Below are 19,234 nucleotides of genomic sequence, written 5' to 3' on the forward strand. Positions count from 1 at the left end.
CGTCTCCTGGGAGATGTAGTCTGAACTGTATTATACAATGAACAATAGTTTCTTTAAAGCACTACAGTACCCGTGAAAAGAGAAAAAGGGGCTGAACTTGAAGAACACCTGAAAAGAAATTCAGTCAGGCTATTCAGCGGAGGATTCAAGTCTGTATCTGTGAGCCGCAGCTATGACTGAGGGAACGTGAGTATATATATATATATGTACTTTTTTTTTAATTTAATGTCGCCATAACTACTACTACTCTCCGAATAATGATGGGAAAGCGACGGGAGCTTTTGTGAGAAGGTCTGAATTAATGTATCCACTGTTGAACATCGCTGTAACTTCAATCAGAAAGGTTTTAGCAAAGGCTGTACGCCTGTCTGTGGTGTTAGAGTTGCTTTCTCAGGAGCAGAGCTATCGTAGACAAGCGCTTTACAGTCCTCTTCTGTCAGTTCAGACCAATAACTGTGTATAAATTTGATTGAAAATAAGATACTTGCTCTTGATAAAGCTTTCAAAATGGACTACAGACAAGAATAAGATGAACAAGTTATCAAGATATAGTTAATGGGTGGAATTTAACTAAGTATATTTACTCACTAGCAACCGTATTTAAGTGCAGTTATTAAGTACTTGTGAACCTCAATTTATGTTACTACACCTATTAATTTGACAGCTGCATGTATAGGTTACGTTGTAGATTGAGTTTATAAGCATACAAAATATGATGCAATTTAAACAACCCAAAGTATAGTTACTCCTCCTCAATCAGCTACAGAATTGAATTGCAGTTACAGTAATGCATGAGTAATTATAACCAAATGATAATGAATAGTCTAACAATAACATGGGGCACTCTGCTCCGCAGTGAGTACTTTTAATTTGGTAGTTTTTTACTGTAAAAATGTGCAAGTAACAGAGAACTAAAAACCATCTGTTAAAGGAATCTTCTTCTAGGTAGGAAGGTAGGAACTAAACACTACAAGGTAATGCTGATAATAAGCCATACAAGATGACAAAAATCACAAAATGAATCAACACCCCTGACAATTCGTAGGTTTATTATAAGCTTCACAATGTTTTTATTAGATGTAAAAATATTAATGGCAATTATTGTGCCAGTTGGTTTAATTATGAGAAACCTTAATGAGTTCTCTCACAGGGAGAAAACACTGCCCTTAAAATGATTATGCACCTTTGACCTGCTGAAGAAAAATGTCCATTGCACAAGACGTAACAGTATCCTACATTTAGTAAAAAAAAAATAAAAAAAACCTCTTTAACTACCAAATTACATATAGAGTGAGTTAGCAGAACTAAAACCAGCTGTCTCTGCTAGGCATTTGCGGAGGCGAGGGGGGCCGTACAGGACAGAGCCATCCACAGACCTGAGCCGCTGGAGACTGACTAATGTTGAGGGGAGGCAGACCTGGCACTATGTGGAAGATCAGGAAACCCCAGACAGAGAGCAGACCATGCTGGAAGCCCATTCACTAGGCATGGACACGGTGGGTTTTTTTCTTTCTTTTTTTGTAACAGTGAAGTTAGGCTGTGGTTAAGAAGATGGATAGCCGCTCAATTACATATCAATATTCACTTTTTAGTATCCACTATGTAGGTTAGTATATATTGAGGTCATATGATGTGTTGCCATCAGTTGTCCAACTTTTTTTTACAATTATTAGATTATCCACAATACACTTTAATATTTACCACTTGGTTAGTGTTCAGTTCTTGTTCATTACTTTTTTTTTCTTTTTTTTTTACAGTGCACTGTTGGATCATTTGAGTCCAATTAATAATTCTCACTGAATAGTTCTGTGCAAAACAAACACTCTTGTGGTACACAGTTTTCATGTTACAGCAATAAAGTTCACTTAAAGCATAGAATAGGAGAATAGACAAGAATCACATAAAATATAAATTATTGTTGTTTTTAATACTGGTAACCAAAGTGGATGGTAGACTCCTGAATTGTACTGTTAATTTCAAATCCTGTAATCTCTCCACAGAATAAGTTTGTGTCTGACTCTCCAGCTGCCCGCACAGCCGTAGATGCTGCTCTGAAAGGTATGCACTTCTACAGTCACCTCCAGGCTGAGGACGGTCACTGGGCAGGGGACTATGGTGGACCTCTCTTCCTGCTCCCAGGTAAGACAAATCATTCTCCCCATGCCCTTCCATTCATCCATTAGCTATACTGCTTATTCTTTGAGGTAGCCAATCCCTGACAATGGGCAAGAGGCAGATGCGTTGGCAGTCTATCACGGGGCCGGCATATTCAATTCAATTCAGTTCAGTTTTATTTATATAGCACTGAATCACAAGTGTAGAGAGTAGGGACAGGAGAACATAGCATAATGCAGAGTCCATATAAAAATATAAATTGGTATCAGTAATACAATAGTAGTAATAATAGTAATGACAGTTTAAGTAGTGATTACAACTAACAGTAATACTAGAAGCAGCACAAATAATTTCTACGTATAGCAGCAGGTGTTGAGCGTGGTTGTAGGAGCAGCAGGAGGCCTGTCATCACAAATCAGACTCTACAGCTCCAAATACCTGCAGAAAGTGACAGAAGAGGAGAGAGAGGCGAAAGAGCACAAGACAATGAGAAAGGGAAGATATTGGGTTAGTAACATGTATTTATGGGATATGAATTAACACTGACAGAGAGAGAGGGAGAGCAAGAAGCTCATTGCATCATGGGAAATCGCCCAGCAGTCTAGGCCTATAGCAGCATAACTAAGGGATGATTCAAGCGAGTCTGAGCCAGCCCTAACTATAAGCTTTATCAAAAAGGAAAGTTTTAAGCCTGCTGTTAAAGATACCGAGGGTGTCTGCCTCCCAGAGCCAGACTGGGAGAAGTCTGGGTCCGGGTGCATATAGAGGCACCTATGGGCAATTTACCTAATCTGCATATCAGCAGGTCCAGAGGATTTCATGATACCATTTTTTCATGCATTTGCTTCTGTCTCTCTTGATGTGTACGTGTACCCATATGTGTGTGCTCCTCAGGCCTCCTGATCACATGCCACGTGGCTAAGATTCCTCTGGCCATGGCCTGGAAGAAGGAGATGGTGAGATACCTGCGCTCCGTTCAGCTGCCAGACGGAGGGCTGGGGTTTGTAAGTCAACCGCACACTTTTTTTTGTTTTTCGACACTCATTTGAGTGACCGTCAAAAGTTGAAAAATGCCTAGACTTCTAACAGTTGTACAAGCGTAATTTTTGTCATCTTATCCAGAAATAGATAGTTAAAGGTCAGCATTATAATGAAATGAAAACTTATGATACAAGCATCTACATGTGACTGGTACTGAACTGCACATGAAGATTGTATAGTAATTACCAGAAGTGTAACTCAAAGTGTATTCATCACCACTGCTACAAAAATGATTACAGGGGAAATGTCTTATATTATACAGTGACAGACTATGTTGAATATAGATTATGAGAGCTTTGTGTGTGTGTGTGTGTGTGTGTGTGTGTGTGTGTGTGTGTGTGTGTTTTGCTTTCTGCAGACATATTGAAGACAAGTCTACCGTTTTTGGCACAGCGCTGAGTTACACCTCATTAAGGATCTTGGGATTAGAGCCGGATGATCCAGATATGGTTCGAGCCAGGAACAACCTGCACAGCAAAGGTGGGGATGAATAAGTTAAAATGATACATCAAAAGCAGCACAAAGCCCTGTTAAACACACATTCTATTATTAATAAAGCTATAATCAACCAAGTACAGTAATACTTATATTCAGTCCTGATCATCTTTCTCTACTGGTAACTCACATACTGCCATCCCAAATCCTCTAAATGTGAAGAACAGATTTTTTTTAACAGGAAAATTTGTTACTTCCTTGTGTTCAGTGATTTCCTGCAAATTCATGTAACAGCGTGAGGCCATGTTTATTGTAATAACCAAGTCAGGGTTCTGTGTTTCTTGCTGTATACCTAAGCTCTCTGTGTTTTTGTTTTTTTTATTTTGTTCAGGTGGTGCAGTAGGAATTCCCTCATGGGGTAAATTCTGGTTGGCCATTTTAAATGTCTACAGTTGGGAGGGAATGAACACACTCCTACCAGAGATGTGGTAAGCTGAATGTTCTAACACCCCCTTATACTGTCTCCTATGCATCAACTGTACTTTAAGTACAAAGAAGAGATAACATTATTATGTTGCACCAGGAGAGACAGCAGTGATCCACTGGTTCACTGCCTTGGCAAAGACCAGACATTAGGTCATCAGGCAGACATTTTTAAAAGCTTTTCTTAGCTGTTAAATATTTATGGTAGTGAGAACATATTTCCTGAATGAATTCAGGCATGATGTCATGTTGTCTGTTCCAGGTTGTTCCCAGCTTGGATGCCTGCCCACCCCTCTACTTTGTGGTGTCATTGTCGCCAGGTCTACCTCCCCATGAGCTACTGCTATGCAGTCAGACTGGCAGCTGAGGAAGACGCCCTGGTCCTCAGCCTTAGACAGGTGCTGAAGCCAAACAGTCCCACAAGGGGGCACCATACTCTGTACATTACAGCCAGAGTCAATGATAAACTCAGAAATACAGGTGATGTGTTGTGCCATCATGATGACTCATAATGCAGCACTACTGAAATGAATTGCAGTCAGTATCAACAGTTGGGCTGAAAATTCTTAATTTAATTATTGATTTATCTTTTTTGTTTGATAAGTCAGTTTGCTGTTTAAGTTACAGACAGGTGACAAATTAAAGGAAATACCTGGAAAAGTCATGGAGACAGGGATGACTATGTCCCCATCCATAGTAATTGGTATAGCCCTAGGAAAAGTGTATTTGTGTGGTGTTGTTCCACCATAAGCCTCTTCAACATTTCCATGCTTCTTGTCATAGCTTCTCCAAGTCTCTGAATTGTACTAGAGTTATTCGCTAGAGTTCTGGTTGCTCTAATTGGTTTTCAGTCCAGCTTAGATCTGGTGCTTATGAAGGCCATAGCATATGACTCACATCAAATTTTTTTTTCCTCACTCATTTATTCAGTTTTTCTTTTAATTTATCTCCCATCTGTATATCAATGTGGGAATATCCAGGAATGTAACTGTGTTTTTCTGTGAAAAGCCTTTAAAATATACACAAGAGCAGCCCAGTGCAGTTTTTTCTTTTATTCTGACAGTTGTTTTGTCTTGTTCCTTATTCTGCAGGAACTTTATGTCCAAGACTATGCCACCATCAACTGGCCAGCTCAGAGGAACAATGTGGCAGCATGTGACATGTACACACCTCACAGCACACTACTCACCTTCGCCTACAGTAAGTATGCACCACGCACCACGATGCACCATGATGATAAACCAACGGCATACAGATGCACTCAATGAAAAAAAACAACAAAAATATTAGGCGTATCCCTGGCTACAGGATATTTTTATGCAATTATAAAGAAGAAGTGTTTTCCATTGGAATTTTTCCTAAAAGCTGCCCTTTGAATCACTATTCCTAACCTTGTGACTCTGTTCCTGATTCCCTGCAGTGGTGTTAAATGTGTATGAAGCCCACCACAGCACCACACTGAGAGGAAGGGCTGTCAAAAGAGCTGTATGAGCACATCCAGGCTGACGACCGCTTCACTAAATGTATCAGCATTGGACCGGTAATAAATACACAGATATCCAAAACAAAGAACACAATATCAAACATTAAAGTCAGTTACCAGTATTAATGGTGTGGCTGAATGGTGTATATATTTGGTGCTGTTAAAGACAGAGATTGTGTGTGAACGTGAAGTATTGGCCTTTCTCCTCAGATCTCCAAGACTATAAATATGCTGGTTCGCTGGTATGTAGATGGTCCTGCCTCTCCAGTTTTTCAGGAGCATGTGTCCAGGATCCCTGACTACCTCTGGTAGGTCAAACAGTCAAAACAATCTTTGAAACTATGACTGCTCAATTAGGTGTTCAAGAAGGGCTCTTATGAAATATATGTGCTATATATGTCAATATAAATGTATAATGTGAAAAATTGTTAATTTAGTAGTTATAAGTCCTTAACCAATTGTGTTCATGAAAGTAAAATGTTGATTAACAGTAAGCTCTCTGTGTTCCAGGCTGGGACTAGATGGCATGAAAATGCAGGTGATGTTGAGTGGCAGTGTGTACATTTACATGTAGCAGTTTTGAAGCAGTGCTTTTCACTTCCCAGACTTTTAGTCTCCTTACTTTGTACTTTTTCTTTTTTCTTTTTTTTTGTTCTGCACAGGGCACCAATGGATCTCAACTATGGGATACTTGTTTTGCTGTACAGGCTTTCCTTGAGGTAATGCAAACTTGGCCACTCACACCAGAAGTAATGTTGATACAAGCAAGCAAACAGGCATATATTATAAAGAACAGGTTTAATATGACTCGCAACAATTTGTATTAACCATCATTGACCCTCAGTTTTTTTGGTGTACCACTGAGGAGGGCATTGTAATAATCTCACTGACAGGAGGTACTGACTTTCAGTTTTGCCCTTGTTAAGCTGCTGGGACATCAAGTTGTTTTTGACTTTGATGCATGTTGCCAGTGATTTAACAGGCGACAGGAATAGGTATAACTGGGTGTCATGAGGTGTAAATATGATAACAGAAGTTATGTTTCCGATACCATGTGGCCTAGAGAAAATATGTACAAACTGAGCAGTAATTGATCCAGTATTAACCCCTGAGGGACTCCACATAGGATGTCAGCTTTTCTAGACCTAAAATTACCAGGAGAGACAGAACATTGTTGCCGCTTTACACTGGATGCAAACACAGCAAGTACTGAGCCACTTCTCGAGTCTTTCACTTTGGATGTTGTCATCAATTATGTCAGGCACTTCCCTCAAATCTAATAGTACTAAAAGAGAAATGTCAGTATTGTCACTAATAACTCATCACAGATCAGCTGTTTGAGCCCTGTGTACATGTATCATATAGCTGATTATAATGAGTTGTGTGTGTGTTGGGTTCTTTCAGGCAGGAGCCCAGGACAGCCCTAGGCTTGCTGAGTGCCTCCAACACGCCCATAACTTTCTCACCATCACACAGGTACTATCAACTATCAACTATCCTCCTTTATACTCGTGTTTGCAGATATTCATTCATGATGACAGAAAAAGATCTCAGCACACTTAGATCCGTGCAGTGTTTTCACTTCTATTTGTCAGAGCATACACAACTTTGTTATGGTCATAAGATCTTGAGATCTGTGGTTTATGATGGCCTAGTGCCTGATATCTTTCCATAGCACTTTATTCTATTTTGAGATTTTTTTTTCTTATTTTAAAAAAAGTATGTTTTAAAAAGAGATTTAAAAGCTGTGAGAACTCAGGTATTTTCATCATGAAGAAGAAAAAAACATGTTAATACTTGGATACACTTGCAGGACATTCAGGTGGGCTAAAGGTTAAAACAATGTAATATGAGCATCCACTGTTGTCATTTAAATGATTTATGCATGACCAGTTTTTTCCACTCCTTCAGATACCTGAGAATCCTCCTGAATACCAGAAGTACTACAGACAGATGAACAAGGTAAAAGTGATGTTGCACGAGAGCCTCTTTTTTTCAACCATTACTCTCTAAAAGACTGAAATGCCTCTTGCAATTATATCCAGGGAGGAAAAATGCTCTGCATTGTATAACCCTGTGTTTTTATATTTAAGGGAGGCTTCCCCTTCAGTACCCGTGACTGTGGTTGGATCGTGGCTGACTGCACAGCTGAGGGCCTGAAGTCAGTGATGCTGCTGCAGGAGTTCTGTCCTTCCATCAGCCAGCCTGTCACCTCTGAGCATCTATATGACGCTGTCAATGTGGTGGGACTACAGACAAAAAATGAATGAAATGAAATGAATAATTTACCTTTTTTGAAGTTTCATTCACCAGTGTGCCCCAAGTCCGTTGGTGTTATAAGCTCAGAAATATATCACCATTGCCATCTATCCCTATTTCATCCTTTATGAGAAGCTCCTGATCCTGCAATTCAATTACTTCACTGGTTTAAAGGAATAGTTCGCCATTTTGGGAAAATATGCTTATGTGCTTTCCCTCCCAAAAGTTTGGGTGAGAATATTGTAAGCCAGCTTAACATAGCCAAAAGACTGAAAAGGGGACACACAGCTAGAATGGTTTTGTGCAAAATTAACAAATTCCAACCACCAGCAACTGTATTTATTGTTATCATTTCATCCCATATGCAAGCCAAAACCAGGCCGTAGTCTAAACTGAAACCATGAGCCCCTCTTATCACTTGTGCTACTGAAAATTTGCTACTGTAGTCCTGCAGTATTACAGCTTTTTCACCACGTGTCTATTGTCTTTTTGTAGCTGCTGAGCATGAGAAACTCAGACGGTGGATTTGCCACATATGAAACTAAGAGAGGGGGTAGACTCCTGGAACTACTCAACCCTTCTGAGGTGTTTGGTGAGTATGTCGCCAGCATCTTACTCAGTAGCCAATTCATGCAGTTCTCTATCAATTTCAAAACATTCATTTCAATCTGTGTTGTTACACAAAGTGAGAGACGGAGAAAAAGGCATGGCACAGAAAGTTACTGCATTGATTTCTTGCTGTTAGAGACAAGATCTGATTTCATATTTAATGAGATCACCATGCATGCTGCAGCCTGGTTTCATGGTCCTACGCCAGGGAGCTCAATTCACTGTTCACTGAAAGGAATGCCACTGTGACTCAACCCAGCAGATATGAGAAAGGGAAACAAGGACCCAAATATAAACATGACATTTGAGTCTCATTTCAACATGTAACAACTGGAAAACGTTCTCCATTGCACTGTGGGTGTGTTGCAATATTATGGCCTTTTGAGTGTTAAAGGGCAAAGAGCCTAATAATGTCATGTTCTCTATTAAAGAGATGATGTAGTATGTGTTGTGAAATGTCATGAATGTAACACTGTGTGCTCTCTCTCTCTCTCCCTTTCTCTCTGTGGCTTTCCCACACACACACACACACACACAAACAGGTGACATCATGATAGATTATACCTATGTTGAATGTACCTCAGCTGTAATGCAGGCTCTGAGGCACTTCCAGAAGGCATACCCCGAACACCGTGCTGAAGAGATAAGGTATACTACACAACAAATGCACGTGTTGACATGCACTAGTTTCAGTTACTGAATGACACAGAAATACCTGATCTGATTGAACGAATGAAATGCGCACACCCCCTCTTTGTGCACACATTTCTGGCTATATGGAACATATTTATATTTGCAGTTAATGTGAAATGGTTTTAGCAAGACATGATGAGAGGAATCAACAGAAAAAAAACCTAAATGATTTCTTACTTCTTGTTGAAATTTGAGATTAAAACCCTAGGGGAAAGAGATGAAGCCTGTAAAACAGGTTATTTTTTCTTCTTCAGGTCCACTCTGAGAGATGGACTGGAGTACTGCAGGAAGGTGCAGAGGCCTGATGGATCCTGGGAAGGGTAAGCCCACACTTGCGATTTTACCGTCTGATATCTTGCCTAATCAACCGGTCAAGCTCAGTCTTTTTCTGCTTGTGCACAGGTCCTGGGGAGTGTGCTTCACATATGGAATATGGTTTGGCCTTGAAGCCTTTGCTTGTATGGGTCACATCTACAAGGATAAGTAAGAGTTCCACAGACCACAGATCACTGAAACTTTTACTCATGATTGAACAAGCCACACAGGAACACCCATTAACTCCTAGCCTGCATTACTAAACTGCACCCCTGTGTCTTCAGGGATGTGTGTGTAGAAGGTGCAGAAAGCTTGTCAGTTCCTGTTGGACCGACAGATGTCGGACGGAGGCTGGGGGGAGGACTTTGAGTCGTGCGAGCAGCGGCGCTACATCCAGAGCAGCACTGCTCAGATCCACAACACTTGCTGGGCTTTGTTAGGCCTCATGGCTGTCAGGTAGAGTAACCCTTAACTCAGTGTGACTTGGTTGGATCACATCTGACCGGATGTGATTGATTCAAGACAAACTGACACTTGCCTGTTGATTTTAGCCACGTGTAGTCAAGTATTATTTATTTGCTGTGCCTTTGATCATTATATGGTTTATTCACCTGACTATGAAAGGAATTTGCAGTTTTTGATTTAATAAAAAAAGAAATTAATCAAAACAAACTGATCAAATCCAAGCAAAATCATTTTTTTCAAATTCTACTTCACTTGTTTGTGTAACCAGGCACCCTGACAGGCAGGCCATTGAGAGAGGAGTACAGCTGCTGATTGACAAGCAGCTGCCCAATGGAGACTGGCCACAGGTGAGTCTCTGCTTTGCATATGTTTTATTACTTTCATATTGTATACTCTTATTATACATAGCTTACTATTAATACCATATTAATGCTACCATTAATACGACGTATAACAAATGAATACTGAAAATAGGAAATATTATGTTATCTGATGTGTGATTTTCTATGCTTCCATCTCGTCAGGAGAATATCGCAGGAGTGTTTAACAAGAGCTGTGCGATCAGCTACACCTCCTACAGAAATGTCTTTCCAGTCTGGACCCTTGGCCGCTTCTCAACACTTTACCCTAGCAGCGCGCTAGCTGGGAAGGTCAAACTATGAAGAATTTAAAAAGTGAATCAGACTGTGTGCCAGAGAGAGAAAACAGAATGTCTTCAACTAAAGAGGAATTTGACGGTTGAACCATCAGATAAAGTAACACGTCATTCGTTGGATTTCTTTCTATGTTGACATTCCAGCACTGCTCATCCACAAGAGGTGCTCCTCCTTTCAAATCTGTTGTGATCAACTCAATGACCCAGTTAATATTCTCTGGTTTACAAAGTGTTTAAAAGCATTTGTGTCCATGTTGATCAGACACAAAGCACATATGGAAATTACAGCAGTTCTTCTATTTGGAAAAGAATTCATCACAAAACTTTTTGCATTTGCTTTCAGTCAGGACTTGCAGCAAATGTTGCGACATCCAGAGAGAATTCAAACCTGCAACCTTGCAATCATAGTCTGCCAGTAAACTTTAGGTGCAGACTTTCTATATATTGTCAAATCTGCAATAAAGAATACAAACTAGATTGTTAGTCACACTGCATGCACTCATGGCGTGTTGCACTTTGTGGTGCGTGTGAGGCTGGGTTCTCTGCTACTCATTAGATCCTGATTTATTCTGTGGAGAAGTAATTAGTTTCTAAAGTGTCAGTTGTTTGCCCTTTCACCACTTTCAAGGTTCTCTCTCAAGTTTCACTAACACACCTGAGTTGAAATGGAAAACACTTTCAAAGGTGTGGTCACAAGGAATGTTTTGAGATTTGTATGTGGAGGAGTGCCTGAGTGCTTTATCATGGGAGTATCTCAAATAAACATAAACTGTATGTGTGTTTACTAGTGTTGCTGAGGTGCAGGGACAGGTGACTGCAGAAGCCAGCAGTTAGATCCCGTTCTTGGATAACAGGCAGACAAAACAACACTGTAACTGGATAAGCGTGTGTTTTCTGTTGTCTATTGTTTGTTTAGAGTCTTAAGTATAGCACAGATGCTGATAATAAAGCTAGTTTTAACTCACCTCCCTCACATTTTCCACATATCCTCCTTTGGATGACTCGCTGGTAGCACCGAGTCAGTCAAGTGATGTTGCAATGTTGCCCAAATGGAAAGAATGACCTGATTTTCTCCCTTAAGACTTCACTTGAGACTTCACTCCTTAAATATATGTCTTGAGATGTGACTCCCTAAATGGGTGACTTGTGACATGACTCGCTAAAGATTTGATTTGAACTTGAGTTTAGACTTTACTAAACTCAGATGATGGATGGATGGATGGATGGATAGATTGACCTCGGACTTGACACTTGACTCAATAAATACTTGTCTTGACAAGAGACCTGAAAGCAGAAACCAAGTCTCAAGTGCTGAACAGGCCTTTTAAAGCCACATCACTTGGATTTTGATGTATTACACATGTGCACTGAGTTAACTTGATAAATATTGATTATTGTGTTTTACTTATTCCTAGGTAGCATCATTGCCTGTTATCATGTTGTCCAGTGTGTGTGTACCATGAGATGTAAAAAGTTAGAACAGTTTTCTCAGTGTGTTAACAACATGGGTAAGCATCACAAAGCCAAATGGAAAATGCACCTTTCAAAACAGAGTGAACAAGAAAACCTTTTGTGTGTATGCATGCAAAGAAAACAGACCAAATGTCTTTCTTCACTCATGAGAAGAGAAAATACAGGTTTTCTTGTCTGATAACATCACAGTAGGAAAGTATCAAACATACAAGCTTGTCAAACGCGCTGTGCAGAAAACAAAAGAACTAAGAATGAACTCCCTGGTTGCAATGTATGTGTTCATGTGTGCTGGACTGGAATCTAGCAGAAAATATCACATCACAATGTTCACCACACCCTCACATAGCATAGATTTTGTGATGGGACTACAGGCACTGCCCCCCATGAACAACTACAGGTGTAGCAGCCCTTAAAAAGGAGCAACAGGTGGCCACTGCATCTGTGGATCTGCTTTCCAGCACCAAGTAAGTTCACCTCTAAAACTCTGCTTATAATCTATCCGTTCGTAACTTTGAATGCATATATGTACAAAGGATGATGGTCATTTTCTGGTATGATTTTAATGTTGTTCATTTCACATCTTAACGTACCGTATAGCTGCATCTTCCAAGTTTGAATGTTCTGTGAAGTTCATTGCCATCTCAGGTATTTTTATGTGACTTTTTCTGTTCACAGGGGATCTGTGTGAAATTATCTAAAGCATTTTCTTTAGCATCTTCTTCAGTTTAGGGGTTTGAAGTTCTGAAATGGACAGAAACCGAGGTAAACAACGCTGCTGCATTGCTTTTGGCTCATTTTCACCTCCTTGTTCCAAATGTATTGAGTGGGTAATACATATTATTTATTCCAGGAGGCCATTGCCATGGCCACGGACGTGGAGGCGGTCACAAACATGGACACTGTGGCGGTGGTGGCGGTGGTGGCATTGGTGGCGGTGGTGGCCATGGCCACAAACATGGACCTGGACACAAGCGCAGGCACAAGCACAAGCATGGCCATAAGCATAAAAAGTGTCACAAGAAGGGGAAGGACTCTCATGGGGTAAGATTCAATAACGCAGTTTGCAGAACATTCATAATATTTTGAAGGTTATTTAGCCAAAGGAAGTACAGTGTGAGTACAAATACTCTTGTGTGGGAATACTATGCTCCACTTTCACAGTTAAATACATACACTAGGATGTCACTTGAGACAACCATAATTCTTATATGATGCCATTGGAGCAGTTACGGGGTTTAATGCCTTGCTGAAGGGCATGTTAACAGTAGTCAGAGGAGGAGCAAGTGCTGCTCTTTCCCCTCCCCAGCCCAATTTGTCTCTCTCTGTCCTGGGCTTGAACTGGTGACCTTTTGGACACAATACATGAAAACTGAGAGTTTACAGACAAACTCATTTGCAGACACATAAATAATAATGTAAAATTAAATTCAGTTTGGTAGTTTTTCGCCAAAGGATTTAAATGATGAAATAATTGGTGTCTCTTGTGTTTATCCCTCTTGTAGTCCTCTAGCAGCTCCTGCAGCAGCAGCAGTGACTCTGACTAGATGAAGATTTCTGGATAAAACAAGTTGTCAGTTGGAAACCTTCATCCTATTATCTTATACAATAATCTCTTCACTTTATGGCCTAATGTTTGGTTATATTCATATATGATTTTAAAAATGTTTGTAACCAAAATGTATTTGTATTTTTGGTCTAAGAAACAAGTTTTAAGAATAAATTTCAAGGTGAAAACAGATTGATGGATTCTCTCTACACAGCTTCAGTCATTCTCTCTTCTTACTGGTGGGACATTTTAATTCTTTTTTTTTTTTTTCATCATCATTCATGTCGACTTGTTGATTTGGTTCTGTATATGGGCTTTTCACAACTTTTGTTATGTCATTATGACATCTTTCAAATGATTCTGATGGAGTTTTATTTGTAGAAAAATGAAATGATCCTGGGCAAAGTCCCAGTTGGATCTATGGGGGAGGGATAGTGGGGCTGGGTGTGATATTGGTTTACATTGCTAATGTCACTCTTAATAATACCAATGGATGGTGGTAAATGGTATGTCATTTTCTAATCCTTATAATAATGATTATAATAATAATGATTGTAATATGCACAAATCTTAGGGCTTATTTTTATCATCCATTGGTATTCTTGTCATTGTTCCTTATTTGGTACCTTGTGTTGTCAAAAACAGTTGTCATAAATAAAGAGCACAAAAAATTAACCGTATGTTTGCACACCTTGCAAAAAAAAAAAAAAAAAAAAAAAGTTGAAAAAATAAACTTGGTGGGAGTTTAGACACCGCCTTTTATGATGAGTATTGGATTGTTTCTAGCTGAGGTGTGGCTTCATATAAAATCACAGCCAGCAGACCGCTGTGTACAGGATCTGCATTCCAGCACACAGTAAGTTTACTAGTAGCTACTTAGGAGAAATTACTATGAAGTAAGTGTTTGTTTGTTTCTCTCTGTAAATACCTATTTTAAAGAGTACGGTCTAGACCTGCTCTATATGAAAAGTGACTTGAGATGACTGTTGTTGTGATATGGCGCTATATAAATAAATGTGTGTGTGTGTGTGTTTTGATTGACCTTGCTATCTTGCTTACATGTAGTTTTGTATTTCCTTTGTTAACCCTATTGCATTATTGTGTGATCATGGCTTCGTAATATATTTAACACAAACTGTACATATGATAGTTATGACCTGCTCGGTTTGGGAACATTTTACAAACCATTTTATGTTACAATTGCATATATCCATACCTTTAGAAAGGGGAACTTCTTTTCTTATGTTAAAAGAGAATCTGTGTATATATTAGTCTCTTCTCTCAATTTCAGGATTTGGATCTGAAATTTTGAAATGTTCGGGCATAACCGAGGTAAAAACAAAAAATTGACTTGTAATTGTCTTTTGTTCATTTTCAGTCTTGTTTCACTTGCAATAAAAATGACTCTTTATTCTTTTTGTCAAACATTCTTCATTGAATTTTAAGGAGCAAAAATTGACATAAATATTATACTGGAAGAGAAAATGATTAGCACCATCTTTATTTGACTAGGAAACCAGTATCCCTCTGGCTGTCATCCTCAGCCAGGGCCAGGAGGGTACCCTCAATGTCCACCAGGCCCTGCCCCACCCCAACCGTGCCCTCCTCAGCCTTGTGGTCCACCTGGGTATTATCCTGTAGCTCCACCTTGTGGAGGATATGGAGGCAATAGTCATGGACCAGGGCCTGGGTGTGAAAGTAGACCTGGCTATGTTCATGGTCATGGTCATGGTCATGGTCATGGTCATGGTCATGATCATGGACATGGGCACCATGGACATGGTCATGGGCACCACGGACATGGACATGGGCACCACGGACATGGACATGGGCACCACGGGCATGGTCATGGGCCCCACGGGCATGGACGTGGTCATGGCCACAGACATAAGCATGGTCACATGCACGGCCATTGTCACAAGAGAGGAAGGGAGTGTCATGGGGTAAGATCCAGTTATTATATTGAGCAATTGTTGTGAAAACTAGGGACTCTCCAGTGTGCCAAAGTAAATATTGTACAACACTGACAAAATGTCAGTCTGTCTGTCACATCCACACACAACACTTCTTCCAAAACAACCAATGTAACTGCCCCAGAAATGACTCATATGAATGTTTCCTGGTGCCATCTCTATGATGAAAGTTTGCAGAAGTTTAGGCACTTCTTGGCTGAGCATATTGAAAGATCACCATAAAGTGGCTGTAGTCACCTGTAGTGATGAACCCATAGAGCATCATCACCCATCTTCACAGTTAGCCTCAGCAATTTGGAGCTTTTTAGCATCTTTTAGCTCATTGTTTTGGTTTTCTGACTTGCAGCTTTACTGTTCTGATTTAATATCATAGAGCTGTTTTCAACTGTAACAGACGCCTGCTTTCAGTGCTTAAGCTCCAAAAAGCAACTGTATATCACATTAGCAATTAGCTAGTGAACATAGTAGATGATTTAGCAACAAAACATTTCTTAAATCAATTAAATGTATTGATTGACACATAACCACTAGTTGAAATGACAATGTTTTGCTCTTGTTGTAGTCTTCCAGCAGTTCCTGCAGCAGTGACTCTGACTAGATGAAGATTCAAGATGGAAAGAGAAACCAGACAAGTTGCCACCTTGACATCTTTATCTTTCTGCCTTCAATTATAATCAATTATTAAACAACCTGCATTATAAAGCATGTGTGTTTTTTCAACTCTTGGGATATTAACTGCAAGATAATTCTTTTTAAATCACATTATATTGTCTTGTATGAGGTACAAAGCCAATAAGTTTTCAAGTAGAGGGAGTCTGTCTGACTCACTTTACCAGGAGTGTTGCTTTAAATGATTTTTACAACTGCTTTTTTATGTATTGGACACTGATCATAATTGTTCCTTTATGATAAACAACATGCAACTTTTCATTATAAAAGCAAGTAATCCTGACAAAGTCTTGCCTCTTTATTCTCTTTTTCATTTGACCTCAGAGTTTCTTATGACTCTGCATATGTTATCTCTCAGCATGCACTTATATTATCTTTATTTACCCAGGGAAGGTTGAATTAAGACCTTTGTTCAGCAATGTTTTTCACTAATAGTTACACACCCTGCACCTCCCCAGTACATTTATTTGAATCCTGCTTTTATCACCTGTATATTTGGTCAGCTGTAAATCTTCCATGTCACTGACGCTGACAGATAATGAGTAGCCTGGTGCCTTTTTGTCTACGCTGTGTGCATTGAATACGAAAACCTCACACACAGCTGGTAGCTGCTACACTGCCTTCTACAGAAAGAAACATTCAAACATGTTGCACTTCTGGCCCAGTACCAATCAGTGGTGTACTTTTCTATAACAGCTGATTTAAAAAAAAATAAAATAAAATAAAATTTAGTGCACTTGATATATATGTAATTGATGTCATGGTTGAAAATATCATGTGCTGTTAAATAAATGCCAGTAATCTATTTCAATATTCAAAATCAAGCAATGAAAAAAGAGACTCAAGATGAAAAGTAGTCAAGTGTTATGAGATTGCAAATGATCAATACATTTCTGACTGGACAAAAAGTTCAACACAACAAAATCTTAAAAGCTTTTGTGTGGTTGTACACACCTATACATTGGATTGTATATGATCCATATTGACTATATAATAAAGATTATACACATACACACACCCATTTAGGTCACAAAGCAAAAATGTCCTGATAGGAGTTCAGGCTTCAGATTGAGGTGTGGCTGCACATAAAAAGGACCAACAGGTGACAGCTCTGTCTATGGATCTGCTCTCCAGCAAACAGTAAGTTCACCTCTAAAACTTTGCTGATGATCTGTGGCTCTTTGAGTTTCAGAAGTACAAAAGTGTTTTTTGTTTTTTTTTTTCATTTCCAGGATCTATAGTTTCACCTGAAGTTTCAAAATGTACGGACACAACCAAGGTAAACACAGCTACTTTCAAATTACGTATATTAAATGTGTTTTATATACTTGATCAGTTTGACTAAATACTGTCTTATATCTGATTCCTCCCTATGCCTAATTTTTAGGAAACCAGTATCCCCCCGGTTACCCAAACCATCCTCAACAGATGCCGGGAGGTTACCCTCACTATCCTCCTGGCACAGTCCCACCAAACTGTCCTCCTCAGCCCCACGGTCCACAGGGAACCTACCCTGGACACGGACCTGGGCCTGGTTACGGACATGGCCAAGCTCACGGACACGGACACGGACATGGACATGGACATGGACATGGACAATGCCATGGTCAGGGCCATGGACATGGGCACAAGCACAAGCACAAGCACGGTCACAAGCATGGCAAGTGTCACAAGAAAGGAAAGGACTGTCACGGGGTAAGATTCTATCATTTTCTCAGATATGATACTATTATTGCAATACAATTGGTTTTATCTGCTCTCGAAATGACTTTTGTTATTCCGCACTTGCATAAGGAATCACATGATGAAATATCAACTCACCAGAAATCATAGAAATGCTGCAAAAATTGAAATAGCCTGTAGTAAGAAAGCAAGAAAGCAGTTAGAATCTGAGCTTTACATCAGCTTTAGAGGATTGAAGTAATTCATTAATGTCTATCTGTTGCATTTACCCCTGCTGTAGTCCTCCAGCAGCTCCTGCAGCAGTGACTCTGACTGAGGAAGATTCCTGGATGGAGAGAGAAATTGGCCTCCTGGAAACCTTCATCCTCTTATTATATATTATAATCAACATTTTACTGCCTAAATATGTCTTCAAAAATAAAGCTTAAAACTGTATTTGTATCAAACACCAGCATATTTATAAAAATGTACCCACTGGCTTCTGTCAAAACATACAGTATATGAAAAATAAACATTTAGCTATTATTAAAATTCCATAACTTTGGTGTAAGAGACACATTACAGATATTATTGTATCCCCGATTGTGTTTTGGAGCAACAGATTTCTGTGTGTGATCAGTTGCAATAAATTAATAATGCAATGTCTTGCCTTTTTATTTTGTTTTGTCTCCTTGTTTCTTAATATGCTCTTTTCCTACTCTGTCTAATGTAACCAAAGTTGCCTCTGTATTTGTCCAGGGAAGGTTGACTGAGCACATTTGTTCAGCCACTCCTCGGTCATAACAGTACATCACGCCCTAGAACTGCCAGTGCAATCACCCAAATCACTTTTTGATAGCTTGTGTAATCAAACACTCAATTAATGTTGATATGAAGGCTTTAGCACACTGGTCTTCAAGGGCCACTATTTATTGTTCTTGTTATTCATCTTAAAAAATAAAACTTGGACAAACTGTACAGTAGTTGTAATTAGTGGTGGGCAATGCAACCAGAAGTATCAGTCAAAGAATGTATCGTATTATTATTCAGAGTGGCCTTTCTATTATTTTTATTTATTTTTTTTTTACCAGTGATGTATTGCTGTGTATTTAGCATTTAAATATTGTAGCTCACTGAGGCAAATCTAATTTAAACTACTTTGTATACTGTTGAATAGCTTGACATCTTGCAAATCAAATTTTCCAATTTTTGGTTTGTAAATTTGTTCAAAAAGCAACTAGTGACTGCTGCTGTCAATAAAATACATGGTGTAAATAGTACATTTCCCTGTATATACTATGTAATATAATAAGTGCAGGATCCTCCAAACTGTAGCTGCTATAATGCAGCTTTAGTTT

General features: G+C 39.3%; 2 protein-coding genes across 2 annotated transcripts; both read left to right on the forward strand.

The window, feature by feature from the left end:
- The first annotated feature begins 21 nt into the window (after window positions 1-21).
- On the forward strand, window positions 22-13,764 carry lss (lanosterol synthase (2,3-oxidosqualene-lanosterol cyclase)). The gene is given in 28 exon segments (XM_018696683.2): window positions 22-186; window positions 1,328-1,496; window positions 2,001-2,139; window positions 3,010-3,115; window positions 3,327-3,329; window positions 3,515-3,636; window positions 3,983-4,079; window positions 4,337-4,472; window positions 5,166-5,274; window positions 5,495-5,550; window positions 5,552-5,614; window positions 5,768-5,865; window positions 6,068-6,095; window positions 6,220-6,276; window positions 6,962-7,033; window positions 7,469-7,519; window positions 7,651-7,800; window positions 8,312-8,408; window positions 8,968-9,073; window positions 9,373-9,438; window positions 9,521-9,601; window positions 9,718-9,733; window positions 9,735-9,889; window positions 10,167-10,245; window positions 10,423-12,490; window positions 12,702-12,788; window positions 12,877-13,067; window positions 13,529-13,764. Coding segments are annotated over 25 exon segments (2,208 nt in total). The 5' UTR covers window positions 22-172; the 3' UTR covers window positions 10,561-12,490; window positions 12,702-12,788; window positions 12,877-13,067; window positions 13,529-13,764.
- A 3,481-nt stretch (window positions 13,765-17,245) lies between these two features.
- LOC108897173 (urease accessory protein UreE) lies at window positions 17,246-18,538 on the forward strand. Its single transcript, XM_018696643.2, has 4 exons — window positions 17,246-17,354; window positions 17,447-17,493; window positions 17,602-17,909; window positions 18,178-18,538. The coding sequence occupies exons 2-4, from the start codon at window positions 17,475-17,477 to the stop codon at window positions 18,211-18,213; spliced, it is 363 nt and encodes a 120-aa protein (XP_018552159.1). The 5' UTR covers window positions 17,246-17,354; window positions 17,447-17,474; the 3' UTR covers window positions 18,214-18,538.
- The last annotated feature ends 696 nt before the right edge of the window (window positions 18,539-19,234 follow it).

This window comes from Lates calcarifer, linkage group LG1, assembly GCF_001640805.2.
Source record: "Lates calcarifer isolate ASB-BC8 linkage group LG1, TLL_Latcal_v3, whole genome shotgun sequence".
In the NCBI taxonomy this organism is placed as follows: Eukaryota; Metazoa; Chordata; class Actinopteri; family Centropomidae; genus Lates; species Lates calcarifer.